Genomic DNA, 16,965 nt, shown 5'->3' with positions numbered 1-16,965 from the left:
ATGGGTTCAAACTTTATACACAGTGCCCCCTGGCCGCCTATAAATATTGATTGCATTTTTCATAAAGTAACAGACCCCTGTTAAAATTAAGGTGTCTTAGATAATGCTGAAGTAATTTGCACTCAGTTCATTTCAAAGGGCAAATGTTTTGTTTTAGATGTACTGTTTTGTAAATTCGTAAATTTGAAATGCTGTGGCCAACTAAAACTACATGTCTGGGTTTTAGGTTACAGTGTCTGATCCCTAAGTGTTTTTAATCCATTCAAAATAAGTCATTTGTTATGCCATGTTCACAAAATAATCAATTTGAAAAACTTTCTTTGCTGAAGAGTCCCTTTCCAAATAGAATATAACTTAACACTGTTGAAAAACTTCATATCATTCCAGAATACTGCTGTATTTGATGGGTTGCTCTCTACCGTACATGTCTGTGTGTCTATCCATTCAATAATGAATGGCCTCAAGAATCTGGAAAAAAAGACACAAAGGGTTATGGTAAAAAGAAAGAAATACAAATAAGTATCTAATTTGTAGGCATATACAGTACAGTACAGTACATATTTTTAACTGCCATCTCTGCATGCATCTCTTTGAATTTAAAGATTAAGGAAAGGGGGAAAAAATGAAATGACATTTAAAGCTAAGATGATGTTCCAAAACAAAGTAGGGCTACAAGTGCATATCAGTATGTATTATTATATAAACCGTCAATGTCATATCAATAGATCTTGCTTGTCAAATTTGGATAAAAATAAGCTTGACAAGAATGAGTGTCCAACATTCAATATTAAAGTTGTCTGAGACACCAAGAATTTGAGATGGAAAGAGGATACAAAGTGGCTTATTTGTTTTAACTGTCATTTGTAAATGGTAAAGGTAGCCAAGCATAACAAGGGAAAAAATAGGGTTGTGTGCCCCACTGGTCACCAGAGATTAACTGGGAGCAGTTGCCAGAACTCTAGTGTAGGTTTCCCAGAAAAATGATCCAGACAGAACAGGTATAACTTAAAACAGGAATGTTGTGGTATAGAGGGTGCTGGCTGGGAAGACAGAGTGATCTGAACCAGAGACTTTTAGGTCAGTATAACCTTCTGTGTACACTGCTGCATCATTAAAAAGAAGTACATTTTGTGTACTTTCACCAAAGGTTTTACGTGGAAGGACACTAGTTTACTATACAAATAGTGGGAACTTGTTAGAAATGTAAGGACTAAATGTGTTGCTGATAAAAAAAAAAAAAAGTACAGTCCTATAAAACAAATGCACTGTAATTCAAAAAGTATTACCCATTTTTATGTATTTATTTTTTCTTAAAGTAGAGTTTTACTATTGCATAGGGTAATCTAATTGAACTGTGGCCCGTTAGTGCTTAATTTCTTTTCAATGTACAACACCTACTCTGACCATATTTTCAAACCAATCACAATATAGGAAAGCGTAAGAGTTAGCCAATCGCGGCGTCCAGATATAGTGCTGAGTCTAACTCCTCCCAAGTCTCCGGGTATTAATATTAGCTGGAAATGTTGCAAGTGTACAGGGATCTGATAGACCGTTACTGTCGAATTGTGCAACACATCAACTCTTACCTCAAATTTACTGTTTGTTATATACATATTTTCTTTTTTAAAAATACAACATGGTTGACGCATTCTGTGCCACCTGGAAACTGGTTGACAGTCAGAACTTTGATGAGTACATGAAAGCCCTAGGTAAGTTGCAAGAGCTGTTTCACTACTACATGTGAATTAGAGTACCGGTGTCTTATTAAACAGCCGTAAAGTCACTGTGTAGATTGCAGTGCACGGCTGTTAGAGTATTCTAACAGCCGTGCATCATCAAGGTAACACAACTTTATGAAGTTATAAAGCTTTCTTTCTCCCTGTTAAAACTATGTGGACGAGCTCTGCTACCGCTGTATATGATACTTGCTATGCAGAACACTATCCTATACGCTTTCATGACATCTTGTTGGTAACACTTTGAAAAAGAGTAACTGCGGGTTTATTTCCTGTTGCAGGTGTCGGTTTTGCGACAAGGCAAGTTGGTAATGTTACTAAACCAACTATCATCATCAGCCAAGAGGGAGATAAGGTTGTGGTGAAAACACAGAGTACTTTTAAGAACACAGAAATATCATTCAAACTTGGAGAGGAGTTTGATGAAAATACTCCAGACGACAGAAACTGCAAAGTGAGTTAACTAGAATCAAATGACGTTTTCTGTATAAAATCTTTTTTTTTTTTCAAAGCTTGACAGATAAAAGCTTTTTAGATTTGTAACTGTAATTGAAAACCTTTCTAATGTGCCGTTGCCATTTTTGTGTGTGTTTAATTTACTAACAAAGTAGCCTACTAAAGAAAAAGTTGTGAATGTCATGATTTAAAAAAAAGTAGTGTCTGCTTTATGAAATGGCAGTATAGTGATGTGTGTTTTTTATAAAGTTGAAATCGTAAGAATACAAAGATTTATTTTAGCAGAACAACCGTTACAAATGTAACAATTCACTTTAAAACCCTGCGCTTCAACCTATTATTAATCCTTTGTTGCTAAGATTTAGATAAGACTAATTTCCTTGAAGTTTAGAAACGGCCGAGTATTAATTTACTGTTCAATGTGTGGTTCTACCGCAGAAGCTTTATAATACAGGCCTGGATAAGACCAGATCATTACCAAACAGAACGAGGCAGTGTTTGAGCACCAAATACCGTAAAATTCAATGTATCTGCATTTTAGACAAGTGATTCGAGCTCATTAAATATTTACTGTGGTAGCTTTTAATATCCTAATTGTTTTGTGGCAGGGAACCGGCAATCAGAACTAGGTTATTCAGTGTTTGGGCAAATACTGTTAAATCTGACAATTACACCCTTGTGTACTTTTTTGCTGCTTTTTTGTTTCTCAAGTAGTGTATCCAGTTTTCATCTAATGCACCTAAGCACAAGACTGTTTGTGTTTGTGTTGTTTTTTTGTTGTTGTTGAAAGGCATATGAAGAATGATCGTAATAAAACCGTTTATTTATGTATACTGAAGGTATACTGTTTGTTTTTAAAGTTATTCTGTCTATGTTGTGTTATTTTAACATTAACACAAATCAATTCTGTTTAAAAAAAAAAAAAAAATTCTTGCAGTCCACTGTGAGCCAGGATGGAGACAAACTTGTGCATGTGCAGAAGTGGGACGGCAAGGAGACCACATTTATCAGAGAGATCAAGGATGGCAAAATGGTTATGGTAAGTAAGATACATGCAGTGATGTGTTGGGTTTTTCATGAAGTCTTATGTCAGTCACATACTGTTAATAACTATTTAGTTTAGAAAGATTTTTTAATGACACAAGACACATTCTTTCCTTTACAATGCGTTATTTATGTGTGTCTGTTGTAAGCCTAAATTAATTCAAAGTGCCTTATTCACATGTATTAAAAAAAAAAAAGGTAGCATGTGGCCACTTGGTTCCTGTGGGTGTAGTGCAGGTTGTAGTGTAATTAGGTAATCTGTTTGTATTTTATTTTTTCTTGATCACAGACTGTAACTTTTGGTGATGTCCAGGCTGTCCGAACATATGAGAAGGCATGATCTGCTTCAAACCCTATGTCTCCAAAGTCTGTTTCAGCCCTGTTTACTGGACTACAAAGTTCCAGCAGTATTTTCTTACTGTTTGCATAGATTTGCACTTCATCAGCTCAGATGTTTTGTGAAAATAATGTTTTTATAAGCTCAGTTTTAAAAAAAAATATTAAAAAAAAAAACAAAAAAAAAACTTTGAAATAATAAAGCAGTTTTATAAATCATCTTTTGTGAACTGGTGCAAAACAGACTGAAATAAAATTCCTTATGTAGTGCACTGCTGTTTCTTTTGTTTCATTAACTTTTGTTTATCAGATGTTCAAAAATAACCTCCTGGCATCCCAGACTCTTTCCCAAACACTATTGAGATGACGTAAATATTCATAAAGAGCTTTTCCAGTCTGCATGACTTTGTTCCATCCAGGACCCCAATTGTTACACCCCACTGAAGATAAATTAATAATTAAAGAACTGGTTTGAGCAATGCAACGGACAGATAGGACTAAGGTTGCTTGCCTTTGATTCATTTAAGTAAATGGGGCTTCCAGTATTACAAGGGTACTCATGCATGATTAGCAGTGCTTGGACTATAAGGGGGTCAGGTCTCGAGTTTTTTCCCTTCACCACCAGAATTTGAACCATCCATAATCAGAGCTGTCTGGTTTCTGTGGCCTCTATTTATCAAAGTGGCAGTCCCAAAATGTCTTACTAAACACTGTTTCCAACAGTTTTGAGTCATTAAAGCTTTAGCACATGTTTTTGACTGCTATGTGACCTCCCTTCAGTTGAAAAAGCCAATGTTTTGTTTTCTTCATACACTTACATACAAATGCATCTACTACATGTGTGCCTCATTTACATATATTGACTACTACAACCATCGCAAACTGTAAGTGATTCATTACACAATAACAGACGTTTATTTTTACAGTCAAAGTTAAATCTACCTCCTACCTCTTCTAAAACAGTCGCACAGTTTACATCCAGGTATTTTCTAAAGGTTTATGGCCAGGTTGCAACAGAAATAGTCTGGAATCATAGAAGGTGACATTTTCTTTTTTTTGCCACCATTTCTTAAACTTAAAAATGTGTATGTAAACATTGAAAAATCATTTTAAAAATCTGCTCTTTTAAAGTACTGACCTCAAAGTCTGCAGCTTTCCTGTGTTAGAATTATTGGAGGCAGGAGGGTCTTTAACTGACCCACTTTCAGCATCCAGAAATACCAACCATTTCCCAGATAAATATTACATGTATGATACATTTGAATAAGCTCTGACAACCCAGAGCAACCTCATTTTTGCCTCTGTAGCAGTTATCATGACTGAGCAAAAATATCAATACATACATTGCTAATGTAGCTGATCCTGTATATTGTGCTGTGTTATTGAGTGTTTTATATGAGAAATAACTTGAATCAACACATGCTAAGTTATGCCACACAAGGTACAAACGAGAAATAAAGACAGCATTTGTTTTACAAGTGAATAATATAAGCATTATATTACCTTATTAAACTAACACGAAATGAATAATAAAAAAAACATTTGTCGTGTTTAAAATGTGTATACGATTTTTCACTGTGCAAAATTGCATATGAACATTTGTTCAACGTTCCAGTTAACAAAATTATGTGTTAAAAAAAATCTCCCTAATGCCTGATTAAGAGTGTTGAGTGATAAAGCTTAATTTAAACAATTGGGTAGGCTCTGTAGAACAATATAACATACTCATAAGCTTTGGGCAAAACTGTTACACATCACATCCATTCTTATAATCAGTTTTCAGACCAGTTCTGCAGTAAATGTCCACTAATATTGTCCAAAACTTAAGGTACAATATCAGTAAGTCTTTCAGCACTATAATTACATTACCCCAGGATAATTAAATAAACAGTATCCATACTGGAAAAAAAATTAAAACAGCCATAGATATACACATAGTACAGTATATGACATCAGTTTATTGCTATGTTATTTTCCTAGAGCTGTATGGAGGTCTGCAGTGTTGAAATAGTTAAAACATGAAATAGCTTTAAATGATTTGCACATATCGGTTACAAATCAGTTTAGCTACGTATTTAAACAAAATATAAATTAATATATAAAAAGCACAAGAACACAAACCTGATAAAATCAAATTGATGAAAGTAAACTGGTGTAGGCCTATATGAATTCTTACTGGTGTCTGGTTCATTTATTTATCTACTTTCCAAAGGCGTAACTCTCTAGATTTCCGCGCGCTGATTTTTTCATTTTTTTTATTTTTATTATTACTTAATTATTTAGCAGACACTTTTATCCAAGGCAATATACAGAAAATTAAACAAAATTAAAAGTATATGAATTACAGGCAATAAATATGCAAAAAAAAAACAAAAAAAAAACACGTATACGATATATACAAAATAAATTTAAACAAAAAAGGAAAATGCATAAGAATTTACAAATAAAGATTGAATAAGTGGGGTTTGAGAAGACGGCGGAAAGCAGTAAAAGATTGAACAGTCCTGAGGTTAACCGGTAGCGGGTTCCACCACAGGGGGACGAGGGAAGAGAGTCAGTAGATGATCATTTCTCACGACGGGGATGAGAATTAACCCAAACTAAAATTGGCAGAGGTGAGAATTAGCCTAAATTATCCGGGGTTAAGCATTTAGCCTGTGACACCTGTCGCGTAATTCGGAGTGCTTTCTCGTCGGTTAGTGATGACGTTAGAACATTTACGATTGTTACAAATTACCAGACAGAGACAAAAATGCTCGTCTCTCTCTTGCTAGCCTGTAATTGTAACTAACAATAAAGCTGTGTACAGTGACGTGCAGATTAGGCAAAGACGAGTTGATTATACGAGTATCACCTGAATTGCGCCAGCCACCTACACAGTCCTCGCGATGGTCTTAAAAAGAAGTGGGGTGGTTAAAACCCACTCCCTTCTATCTGTGTGCTTCATCTAAAGCCTGCTATTTCATTCCGTGTTACAGCAAAACGTCATCAACTGTGGCAGCTTTCATTCAGATTAGGTTGATTTTACGGTGGTCCCATGTAAGCATCCTTAATTTGTGTATCAAAAGGGTAGAAAATCTGTCAGAGAAGTCTTTTCCAAATAAAACTTTGATTAATCACTCCCAATTTAACAAAAAAAATGTAAACAGGAAACCTTCGGAAAACATTTCTACAAAAATTCTGAACACCAACATTTTGATGAATAGAGTGTGTGTTACCAGAATTGTCAATTTACACTTCCTTTCATTAATTTAACAACACACCATTAGCCATCTCGGTTAATGCAGCACTCAACGTATTGGAGCACCAAAACAAGGGTTATTTGTACAGATGCATAAATGCAATCAGGACTGGGTTGTGTTCTTCAACAATATGGGGCAATCTAGATTTAACAAGCAAGGTCCACCACTTTGTCAATTAAATTGAAGTGAAACTTAATGAAGTGATATTTAGTGATTCAAGACCATCTGTTGCAGCTGAGATAAATGCTTCTGGCCAGAGCTAACTGAATTATTTGCTGGTATTCTTAGAAAAGGCAACAAGGTTCAGTTAAACAATGTGCGTAAAATAAGCAAATGAGTGACAGTGAATCTGTTTATGTGCAAAAGCAATTTTTAGGCTTGCCATTGTTATGCAGTTTTGAGGCCTTTAGTATGCCATTTCTCTTGACTATACCTGAAAATGAGGATAGAGGGTCTATTTGGCCAAGCACTCTAAACCTGTCATGCAACCCCCAAACCTGGGTTAACATGCATATGATTCTAGCATAAGGGTTCAAAAGCCTGATCAGACAGGGTGGGGAGACAGGACACAATTGTGCAAAACAATTTCCATTGCATTCCTATGAATTTAGCGTTTTATGGTGTTCACTGGGACAGTTCAGACTTTTCAACTCACATTACAGTGCATTCTGGTACCTTTTACCTGTCTCAGGTACCTTTCACGTGTTTCTTTTCTTTAAGAGAAGCGTGACTACACTTACCAGAATGCATTGAGGTATGAGTTAAAAAGCCTGAACTGCCCCACACTGACCCAGGGAAAACGGAGCAATGCTAAAGCTCTATACTTGTTTAATTTGTTTCTTTTAATGACCACTGTCAGGTTTCCTGCAAATGAACGGTAATGGGTATTATGATCAACACATGGTCAGTGCAAACTACGAGACTATGCAGAAAATGAAACAAACGTAGTTTCATTTACGCAAACTGTAGCAACGTAGATTTCACAATGCAACTCACGTGACAGTTTGTGTCTCGTGTTTGTGTCATATGTATGGAATGTTGAAACCGTGGAAGAACAAATCGGAGCAGTATGAAAATGGTCGAAAGTGTGCTTTGTTGTGTTTGCTGGTTAATTCTTGGCTTCTGGAGCAGCATTTTTGTTTCACCTGCGCCACTGGACAACAGGGATCACTTATATACTGCTGAAGAGTCTATTGGTGAGAAAACTCTGAATATTTTTTGACAAGAGTAATACATTAGTGACATTTGCAACAACTATTTTGTGTCGATACGTGTAACAACATCTACCGTACCGAGCAGGTTGTTTATTAGAAGATGACACAACATCTTTGCAATCATTATTTGTGTTTGTTTGTATCACCACAGGTGGATGCCGTGTCAAAATTAATTAAAGCGTAATTCCTCCCGTACTGACGGCATTATAATTAACCCCACAGAAGTGGTACTGTTACACTTAGTTTTACCAATAAGGGGCTTATGTTTCCTTAACCTTAGAATTATTGTTGATAAAAAGATAAGGTTAGGTTAGGGTAGACGGTTGTTTTTTCCCTTACCAAAAAGTACTATAGTATCACTATAAAATGGACATTCATTTTTAGACATTATTAAGTATATCATAATCTGGAGATTTATAGAGGCTGTCTGTCTGTCTGAATGGCACATATTTTACATGTATCCCTAGAAACGCTTATCCAATTGTGTTGAAGGTTTTAGAACCTTCTTTATTTTAAGTTATTGACTATACCATAAGTGAAGTTTTGACACATTGATTAGAGAGGAAGAACTGCCCCTACACAAATTATCATCTAAGTGCAGAAAGCAGGTAACTTTTACTTCGTTCATTTGCATCCCTTTCTAATGTATTTTTGGGGTCTGCATCCAGACGGTCGGCTGACAAACCAAGCTGTTTGTGCCTGTCTTTGTGTCACGCATATTTATAGAAACCTGATTATCCAGTTTTGATAAAACATGAAAAGGACATTATTTCATATTAGATTAAGAGTAGCAGGAGATGAATGTCATTTAGGAAAGTGTTCATGTGATCTTTTATAATGATGCCTCGTGGAGTGACATTTGATATTGTGCAGATATTCTTGCTTTTGTATCCTTGTTTTCACTGTGATCTTTTTTGCCTTATAGAACAATTATTATGTTAATGTAACAGAAGTCCAGTAATAGTGAAATGACATACTGCTTTTTTTTTAATAGGAAAGTTTTGGCATGTATCTGACTTGCATTTGGACCCAACCTACCACCTCACAGATGACCACACCAAAGTCTGTTTCTCATCTAAGGGTTTCCCAGCCAAGAGCCCAGGGTTCTTTGGGGATTTTATGTGTGACTCACCTTATCAGCTGATTCAGTCAGCATTTCAGCACATGAAAGATGTGGATCAGCAACCAACATTTATGATTTGGACAGGGTACATATTTTCATTTAAACTTGTATTATTTAAAAAGCTGAACAACCTTTGGTGATTTGCAAGTTGCTCTGTGGTTTCTTGTGTTTATGATTTATAAAACACAAATAAGTATTTTATTTTAAAAAAGTGAATGTTAAAAAGCATCAAATACAACAAACAGTCAGTTAATGTAAGACCTCACCCATGTCCCTGTTGTTTCTTGCTCGGTCTGTAAAACAAGCATAGCATGGAGGTGAATGCTTTGTAAATATGGCCCTTAAACTTAATGAAAAAATACTGTGCCAATTATTGACATGCGTTATTTCACAGTTTTATGGTGGTAATTAATCATTTCCCCTCACTGAAGACACTGACCCAAATACACTGCAGTTTTAGAAAAGCTTGTGATTCAGAGCCTTGAAAGCATGTTCAGTGTTTTAACTTCCTATAGAAAGGAATATATTTTACAAAGGCTTAAAAAATGCTGCTTTTGTACCTTGCATTTTGGAAGCTGTTATCCTTTATCACAGAGCGTCTGTCTTTTAAAGCTGTTTCAGATTCCAGGATGCAATACATGCACACACTGGAGTTTTGGGTATGTGGTCATACAGCAGCAGCAAAAACTTGAGTTTAGAATGTATTTGCAGATTTTGTGCTAATTCGACAACCTTGTTGCCTCTGGGTAAACACTGCACAAAGATAGATTAGCATATTTCAAGTCTGATCTCCATTGTTTATTTTTAAGAAGTGATTTAACCTTTTATGCCTTCTGCTTTAGGGACAGCCCTCCGCATGTTCCTGCAAATGAACTGTCCACTGAAATTGTCATAAATGTTATAAGCAACATGACTCATACCATCCGGGAGTTCTTCCCAAACCTTCAGGTTTTCCCAGCCCTAGGCAACCATGATTATTGGCCACAGGTAAGCGATTCAAGTTTCCGTTGAGACCATGTGTAATGTCCTCATTACAATTTAACTTTAATGGGGGAACTTGATAGTATTTAATAAATAAATAAATAAAATAAACAAGTCCTACTTTTCTTTTTTCTCCTCAATATCTGCTTTTCTTTTTGTTCCCAATTTGAATCAGACATTAAACAAATAAGCTAAATAATCTAACTTTATCATTTTGGAATATATACTGTAGATTCTTCTTAATAGCTTGTCATGACGAGATAACTTAGTTTGCATCTAAGCCAGTGTATTTTGGTAATGGAGACCTTTCATGAGCTGTTGTTTCCACTTTCATAATTGCTCCTGGGAACCACATCCTGGTTTAGAGAAATATATTATTTGTTTGCAGTTTGCTATTAAACTGTCCGTCTTCCTCTTCAGGATCAGCTCCCTGTGTCAACTAATACAATTTATCAAGCTGTGGCTGAGCTTTGGAAGCCTTGGCTAACAACTGAAGCCCTCAGCACCTTGTCGACAGGTAAAACGAGGCTGTGATGTTGACCTACAGTACACCAAGCTTAATAAACTGATGACTAGTTTGAAAAAGTTATTTAAAAATAGACATATAAAGCAGCATTGTCCTGTATGGCACAATAAAGTGGCAGTAATATACATTTTAATAAGATTCTGACAGTCAAGAAGCATATCTAAGTACACATGTTTTTATTTCAGCTCGTTCTAATATATAGACTTGTTGGGGTTACTGGTTCATGTTTTTCCCCAGAAGCGTTTACCTTTTGAATGATATAAATATTTAGGCTTTACTTTATTTGCATGATTTATTCCTGAATTTTAGCATTATTAATATTGGCTAACCCCATCAGTAACACAAATAAGCTGTTACCAAATGGTCATCATATCGTTAAAGAGTTAATACTTATTATGTTGTTTTGTTTCTTAGGTGGTTTCTATTCACAAATTGTGAAGCCAAACCTAAGGTTAATAAGCTTGAACACCATTCTGTACTATAGTCCAAACCATGCGACTGAGAATATGACAGACCCTGCAGGACAGTTTGAGTGGCTCGAAGGAACATTGGACACTTCTCAACAGGCTAATGAAAAAGTAAAATTATGGATTCAAAATTTGTTCCAAAACAGGGTTCCCAATATTTTGTACTGGGACCACTTCTGTGATTAAATACCCTGAGAAATGCCCCAAATTAGTTTACTGGCTCACACAAAGCACCTCCACAAACAAGTTGTGTGTCTCAAATATATTTGCTGTTTATCCATCTATCCCCAAAATGATCAGATGAAATTTTTCCCCAAAGAAACGTTTTCATATCATAAAAGCCTTAAGAACAATATCTCAAGTATCGTTACATGTATAGTTTGTAGTTATTTTTAGTCCCATGGTGGTAGTGGCAATCGGCATTTCTGAAATTTCACATCTGAAATGTATTTGTGTCAGATGAAGGTTACGTCCCATTAAAATGAGCTATACTGTTATTAAATATAACTATTTTAATATATATATATATATATATATATATATACTGCTGTGCAAAAGTCTCTATGTTGCATATTTGCCTTTTAGTCTTGTTCCCCTTTCTTAACAGAGGTATTCTTACTGCAACACATCCTTTAAGTCCTAATTTTAAGAGTGACCGTCGTACTGTTGATTTGATGGACAATGACACCTGTGCCTTCTGCCAGTTCTGTTGTCAATTCAAACTTGTCTTCTTTCTATTCCTTAAGGATATTTTCTTCAAGTATTGCTCATCCTTGTTAGACAGCTTTTTGGGTCTTCCGGTCCTGGGTTTGTCAATTACAGATGATGTTTCTCTGTACTTGTTGATTATGCTTCAGATACCACACCTTGAAAATCGAGTGATGCGAGATTTTTCACTCAATGTTTTTCCTTCTTTATGCAAGTCAAGGCTGTTATAATGCTCTAACTCTTGTGGAGTAGATATCAGCTTGTATCGTACAGCACTCTGTAGGGTGTTGTATAAGTGTCACATAAAATGTACACCTCCAATGAGAAATGTACTGTTTGTAATGATGTAGGAGTATGAAAACATTAGGACATTATGTGCATGGAAGTGTGAGAAGCTAAACAATCAAATTAATTTAGTATAATTGTGATTTACCAAATAACAAAACAATAGACCATTCTTTTGAAAAAAAATGTTTTTTCTTTTGTTGGAGAGTAAGAAACTTATCACTTTGTTTGTCTATTATTTGGAAGGTGTACATCATTGCACATGTCCCTGTTGGTTATCTACCTTTTGCAAGAGATACCACTGCAGTAAGAGAACACTTCAATGAAAGACTCGTGAGAATTTTCCTCAAATACAGCAATGTCATAGCAGGTCACTTCTATGGTCACACTCACAGAGACAGCATAATGGTCCTCTTGGATGAGCAAGGTACTCTAAACGGTTGTCTTTGTGTTCAGCGTGCGTATGTATGTATGTATGTATTTATTTATTTATATATAATACAAAAGAGACTGATAATGTGCTTTTGTTTTAGGCTGGTAACAATATTCCTGTATTTTTGCCTAGGGGCTTTATTCAGTAAAAATGTTTACAGGATTTCTTACAAACTGTTTTATGCATAGCCATTTAATTAAAAACAGTACTATATTTCCAGGTGCATCTGGAAACCAATTAAAGGAAATAACCATTTCAGAAGTAATCTTTACTCTTTATCTTTGAAGGGAATGCTGTCAATTCTTTGTTTGTGGCACCAGCTGTAACACCAATCATGGGAGCTTTGGAGTCTCAGTCGAATAACCCTGGCTTTCGTTTATACCAGTATGACTCCAGTGATTACAACTTACTGGTAAGTTGTCAGGCACCATCTTTATGACAAAGGCTTTTTTCACATTTTCAATTCACAATTTCAAATTAGGTTTTCATGTCTGTCACAGCACACCAACTTGTGATTCCATCCTTTTATTAGAAAAACAAACAACTAAGTTATATTTCAAGCACTCTTAAGTGCTCAATGTGTTGTATATCTCAAAATAGAAGTTAATTTAAAAAAATGCTTTGAAAATAAAGCCAATAGCTCCAAAGTTTGATATTATTTTTGTTTACCTTTTGATGAAGTTGGCAATTATTCAGATTGTCTCTGTCATCTAACTGGATGCAGTCTTGCTTCTAGGTCCATGTAGTTTTTGTTTTTTTGCTTCCTGGTTCATCTGACATTTTGACTTTAAACTCTTGTTTACTCAGCCTGCTTCTATAATCTACCCGAGTCCACAAGGGTTGAAAGATCATTATATCGCTTGATTTTTTAACCGTTCATTTGGTCCTTATTGAATGGCATCTCAGTTTTTGGTACATAATGCATACTTATTTACTTTAATATCCATGTTTTTAGGACATCTGGCAGTATTACCTGAATCTTACAGAAGCCAATGAAGAAAAGAAACCCGACTGGAAACTGGAATACATCATGACCAAATACTTTAATATAAAAGATATTCAGCCAAGGAGTTTATATGAGCTTGCACAGAGGTTTGAAAAACCACAAAGTAAGGAGTTTCAGCAGTATTTTAATAACTTCATAGTAAGTTATGACAACAGTATTGTCTGTGAAGGATTCTGCAAAGCAAATCAAGTGTGTTCAATACAGTTCTTAGACCATGACTCGTATTCAGCTTGTATCAAGAGGGCAGACACACAACTAGTATGGTTATTACAGACCACATACCAGAGGGAACAGAAACAAAAACATGGTGTCATTTATTAATGTTATTATTGCATTCTTTTTGCTGATTCTTTTTGCTACATCCTCACCTTTAATTTTAGCCACACTAGATTAGCAACAGGATATTGCTGTATAACACAGATAATGAGCATTCTTACTGTTTTCTATGACAAGAGTGTACAATCCATTTTGAATGTATAAACTGAGTACATAACAATTTACAGGGCTTGATGTAGTACATCATACCAGCTGTTAAGAAGCAACGACAAACCTTATTACTGCCACAGTGCTATTCTATAGTGTAGCCAAACTATGTGAAATCAGTATGTGAATATGCTGTTTTATTGATGTACTACAGTACAAGACAATATACCTTTGTCATTTAGAAAAAAAAAGATAATTGCCATAGCCAGTCCCAGCTTTATGCTTCAGTTTTGTAATTTACTGTCTTTCCACAGCTCACAAAGAGTTATTGTCCATCTTAAACATTCCTTGTCAATGTATGTCCCCCCACACTTTAGTCACAGACTGAAATAATAAACTTTACTTGAGGTAAAGTTCAGTACCGTTTGTAGGAAAGTACTGTTTGTATATAGAGTTAATTAGCACTGATACTGCAATTTTCTGTGTTATGCTGGGAATAGCTAGTGCTTTGACATTAGTGGTTTGGATCTTGTGTTTTTTAAGAGGGAATCTTTTTGCTTGAGATAAATATCTTGATATACTTTTCTAACAAATCAGATTATTTCTATGACCATCTTCTTTTAAAAAGGTACAGTAGGAAGAAGGATGACCTTTTATAATCATACAATGAGCTTGATATCGCATATTGTATCTCATTTTAATGTGTTTTTTAAATAAACTAAATCATGTTATTGTTGTTCAGACATTGTGCCATGTTGTGTAGTGATGATGATTCTATAGTAACTTTATATTCAGAGACTTCTGTATTTTTCTGTTAAGATACTAAAAACAAACTCTGTGACCTGAGAGGATAATGCTTTATAAGGTCTGTTGTTGAAAGGACAAAGGTGAATGAGAATTTTCAAAACTGAAGCCAAAACTTTAATTTAATTTGAGTTTCTTAAGCAATTCTTTTTTTTTCCATAAAATAGCCCTGTTCATGAAAAATGCTATATTCCAATACATATGTGAACAGGATGCCTTCAGTGATGACGTCAGATCAGAAACACAGATTCAGGAAGTAGCAGGTGAAACTGAGTGCTACGGCACTCAGCTATTGTATTGAATAATAAAACAAAAGATTTAAACAAACACAAAACAAAAAGGCACAAGGGCCAAACAAATAAACAAGTAAGTATCGTGCTGGTGAAAACCAGCATCCTTAGCAGTTGTTTTTAGCTCTCCTTGCTCGCTCTCCTGTACTCTCCTCTGTACACTCCCCGCTGTAGCGCGGACTGCTGTAGGCTTTTATATTCTGGCCACAGCTTGCACGAGTTTAGTAAGGATGCATGACTGTCACTGTCACTGACTGTCACTAGCTGATCAGTCACGCATCCTTATGAGGTTTTTAAACACAAAAACAATAACAACAAATTGGCTTTCGCCATAATAAACATAAATCATAATATAAAATAAATAAACAAAGGGGCGGGACACTCTGCCACAACATATAAATAAGGAGTAAAAGGTAAGTACTAAACTGTCACATTTAAAAAAAATGAGTATACCACAATTTTAGTAAAGAGTAATAATTACTTTCATTTACTGTCCTCTTGCTGTTTTATGATTTCTTATGTGCAGTACACAAATACAGTGGATCTGATATTACTGTACAGAAACGGTGCTAAATCCCATAAGGATCTGCATGTCGACAACAACTTGGCATCATTTGAATAGTAGATTTGGCATTTTGTATGTAGCAGGGTTGCACTGTTTCCCAAATTGCCTCTAAATCTCTTATTGACTGCCGGAATACAACCCTAATTGTAGGGGCATGGTTTCAAAGATCTACAACACCATTCTACCCCTAAGTTGCCCCTCATTGTCTATACTGAAGGCCCATTGGGAGCAGGACTTGGGCTTTGCACTTGCTGACGAGATCTGTGAATCCATCCTTACTCGAGTGCACTACTCATCGGTCTGTGACCGTCATGGTTATAATGCAATTTGACATTTTGCAAAATCTATCCCGACCTGGACCCAACCTGCAACAGATGTAAACTAGCTCCTGCTACCCTTATTCATATGTACTGGTATTGTCCCAGGTTGGCTGCATTCTGGACCTCTGTCTTTGCGACTCTCTCCCAGATTGTGCAGATGCCCATTGACCCGTCCTCGCTTATTGGGCTTTTCAGTGTAGTACCTGGTGCTACATCTCTGTCTAAATTACAGTCCAATTCTTTGGCCTTCGCAGCCCTGTTGGCCATACATACATAAACTTCATGGGCTACATAAACCTCATTAATTAGTAAGTGTGTCACTCTTTCTTTCTTTCTAGAAAGCCTTCAGTTTGCTTCCAATGGTTTATGTCAGGTATTGTTTGATTGGTATTGAAAAACAAGTTTTTAAAAAAAGAAAGAAATCCACGCTCTGGCAGAGAATGCCCAGATCGAGTTTACAAATGCTTCAACATTCAGGGAACATCTGACTTAGCTGGAAAAACTTTTGAAAAAGCAACAAGATACAGTACCATAATAGAAGTGAAGCCAAGCAAGTATGTACCGTTTGCTCATAGGGTGAACTGTTAAGGATATTCAAGAGGCAATTGCCACCTAGAACCTTATTATATACATTTTATGCCAATTCTGCCAGCACTGATTAACAGATAAGGGGTTGCATTTACCTGGGAGGAGCCTTGGTGGAACCCAAACAAAGATTACAGCTAATAACAATTACAGATTGTGTTAAACACCATATTGGAAGTCATGTTGCTCTGTTCCCTGCCCCACATTTATGACCCCTCCTGAACCTCCTAGGGGTCAAATTGACTGGCTCCCAGTCCACCACCCCTGCGCTGACTCCGAAGCATGTGTCGTTAGCCGCCCGCTTTTTTACACACTGCAGACTCACCATGCAGCCACCCAGAGCTAGAGTGTCGAAGGACAACGCAGCCCTGGGCAGCTTACAGGCAAGCCCACAGGTGCCTGGCCAGACTACAGGGGTCGC

The 16,965-nt window shown here is 36.0% G+C and overlaps 2 protein-coding genes across 2 annotated transcripts; both read left to right on the top strand.

Moving 5' to 3' along the window:
* Positions 1–1,518: 1,518 nt before the first annotated feature.
* On the top strand, positions 1,519–3,844 carry LOC117402474 (fatty acid-binding protein, brain). The gene is made up of 4 exons (XM_034003655.3): positions 1,519–1,709; positions 2,018–2,190; positions 3,130–3,231; positions 3,526–3,844. The coding sequence occupies exons 1-4, from the start codon at positions 1,637–1,639 to the stop codon at positions 3,574–3,576; spliced, it is 399 nt and encodes a 132-aa protein (XP_033859546.1). The 5' UTR covers positions 1,519–1,636; the 3' UTR covers positions 3,577–3,844.
* A 3,738-nt stretch (positions 3,845–7,582) lies between these two features.
* smpdl3a (sphingomyelin phosphodiesterase acid like 3A) lies at positions 7,583–14,721 on the top strand. The gene is made up of 8 exons (XM_034003277.3): positions 7,583–8,010; positions 9,023–9,236; positions 9,994–10,138; positions 10,553–10,649; positions 11,073–11,236; positions 12,365–12,545; positions 12,839–12,963; positions 13,507–14,721. Exons 1-8 carry the CDS (start codon positions 7,884–7,886, stop codon positions 13,876–13,878), a joined length of 1,425 nt encoding a protein of 474 aa, XP_033859168.3. The 5' UTR covers positions 7,583–7,883; the 3' UTR covers positions 13,879–14,721.
* Positions 14,722–16,965: the final 2,244 nt, after the last annotated feature.

Source organism: Acipenser ruthenus, chromosome 5, assembly GCF_902713425.1.
Source record: "Acipenser ruthenus chromosome 5, fAciRut3.2 maternal haplotype, whole genome shotgun sequence".
Classification (NCBI taxonomy): Eukaryota; Metazoa; Chordata; class Actinopteri; order Acipenseriformes; family Acipenseridae; genus Acipenser; species Acipenser ruthenus.
Note: the sequence above shows the minus strand (reverse complement) of the source record. Positions and strands in the feature narration are given on the sequence as shown.

What these genes read in the sequence shown, in the direction of transcription:
- LOC117402474 (XM_034003655.3), top strand. Translation starts at nt 1,637, where the DNA reads ATGGTTGACGCATTCTGTGCCACCTGGAAACTGGTTGACAGTCAGAAC. An exon ending in CAGACGACAGAAACTGCAAA is followed by an intron (nt 2,191 to 3,129) that starts GTGAGTTAACTA and finishes AAATTCTTGCAG; the next exon opens with TCCACTGTGAGCCAGGATGG. An exon ending in AGGATGGCAAAATGGTTATG is followed by an intron (nt 3,232 to 3,525) that starts GTAAGTAAGATA and finishes TCTTGATCACAG; the next exon opens with ACTGTAACTTTTGGTGATGT.
- smpdl3a (XM_034003277.3), top strand. Translation starts at nt 7,884, where the DNA reads ATGAAAATGGTCGAAAGTGTGCTTTGTTGTGTTTGCTGGTTAATTCTT. An exon ending in TACTGCTGAAGAGTCTATTG is followed by an intron (nt 8,011 to 9,022) that starts GTGAGAAAACTC and finishes TTTTTTTAATAG; the next exon opens with GAAAGTTTTGGCATGTATCT. An exon ending in CTCAACAGGCTAATGAAAAA is followed by an intron (nt 11,237 to 12,364) that starts GTAAAATTATGG and finishes ATTATTTGGAAG; the next exon opens with GTGTACATCATTGCACATGT.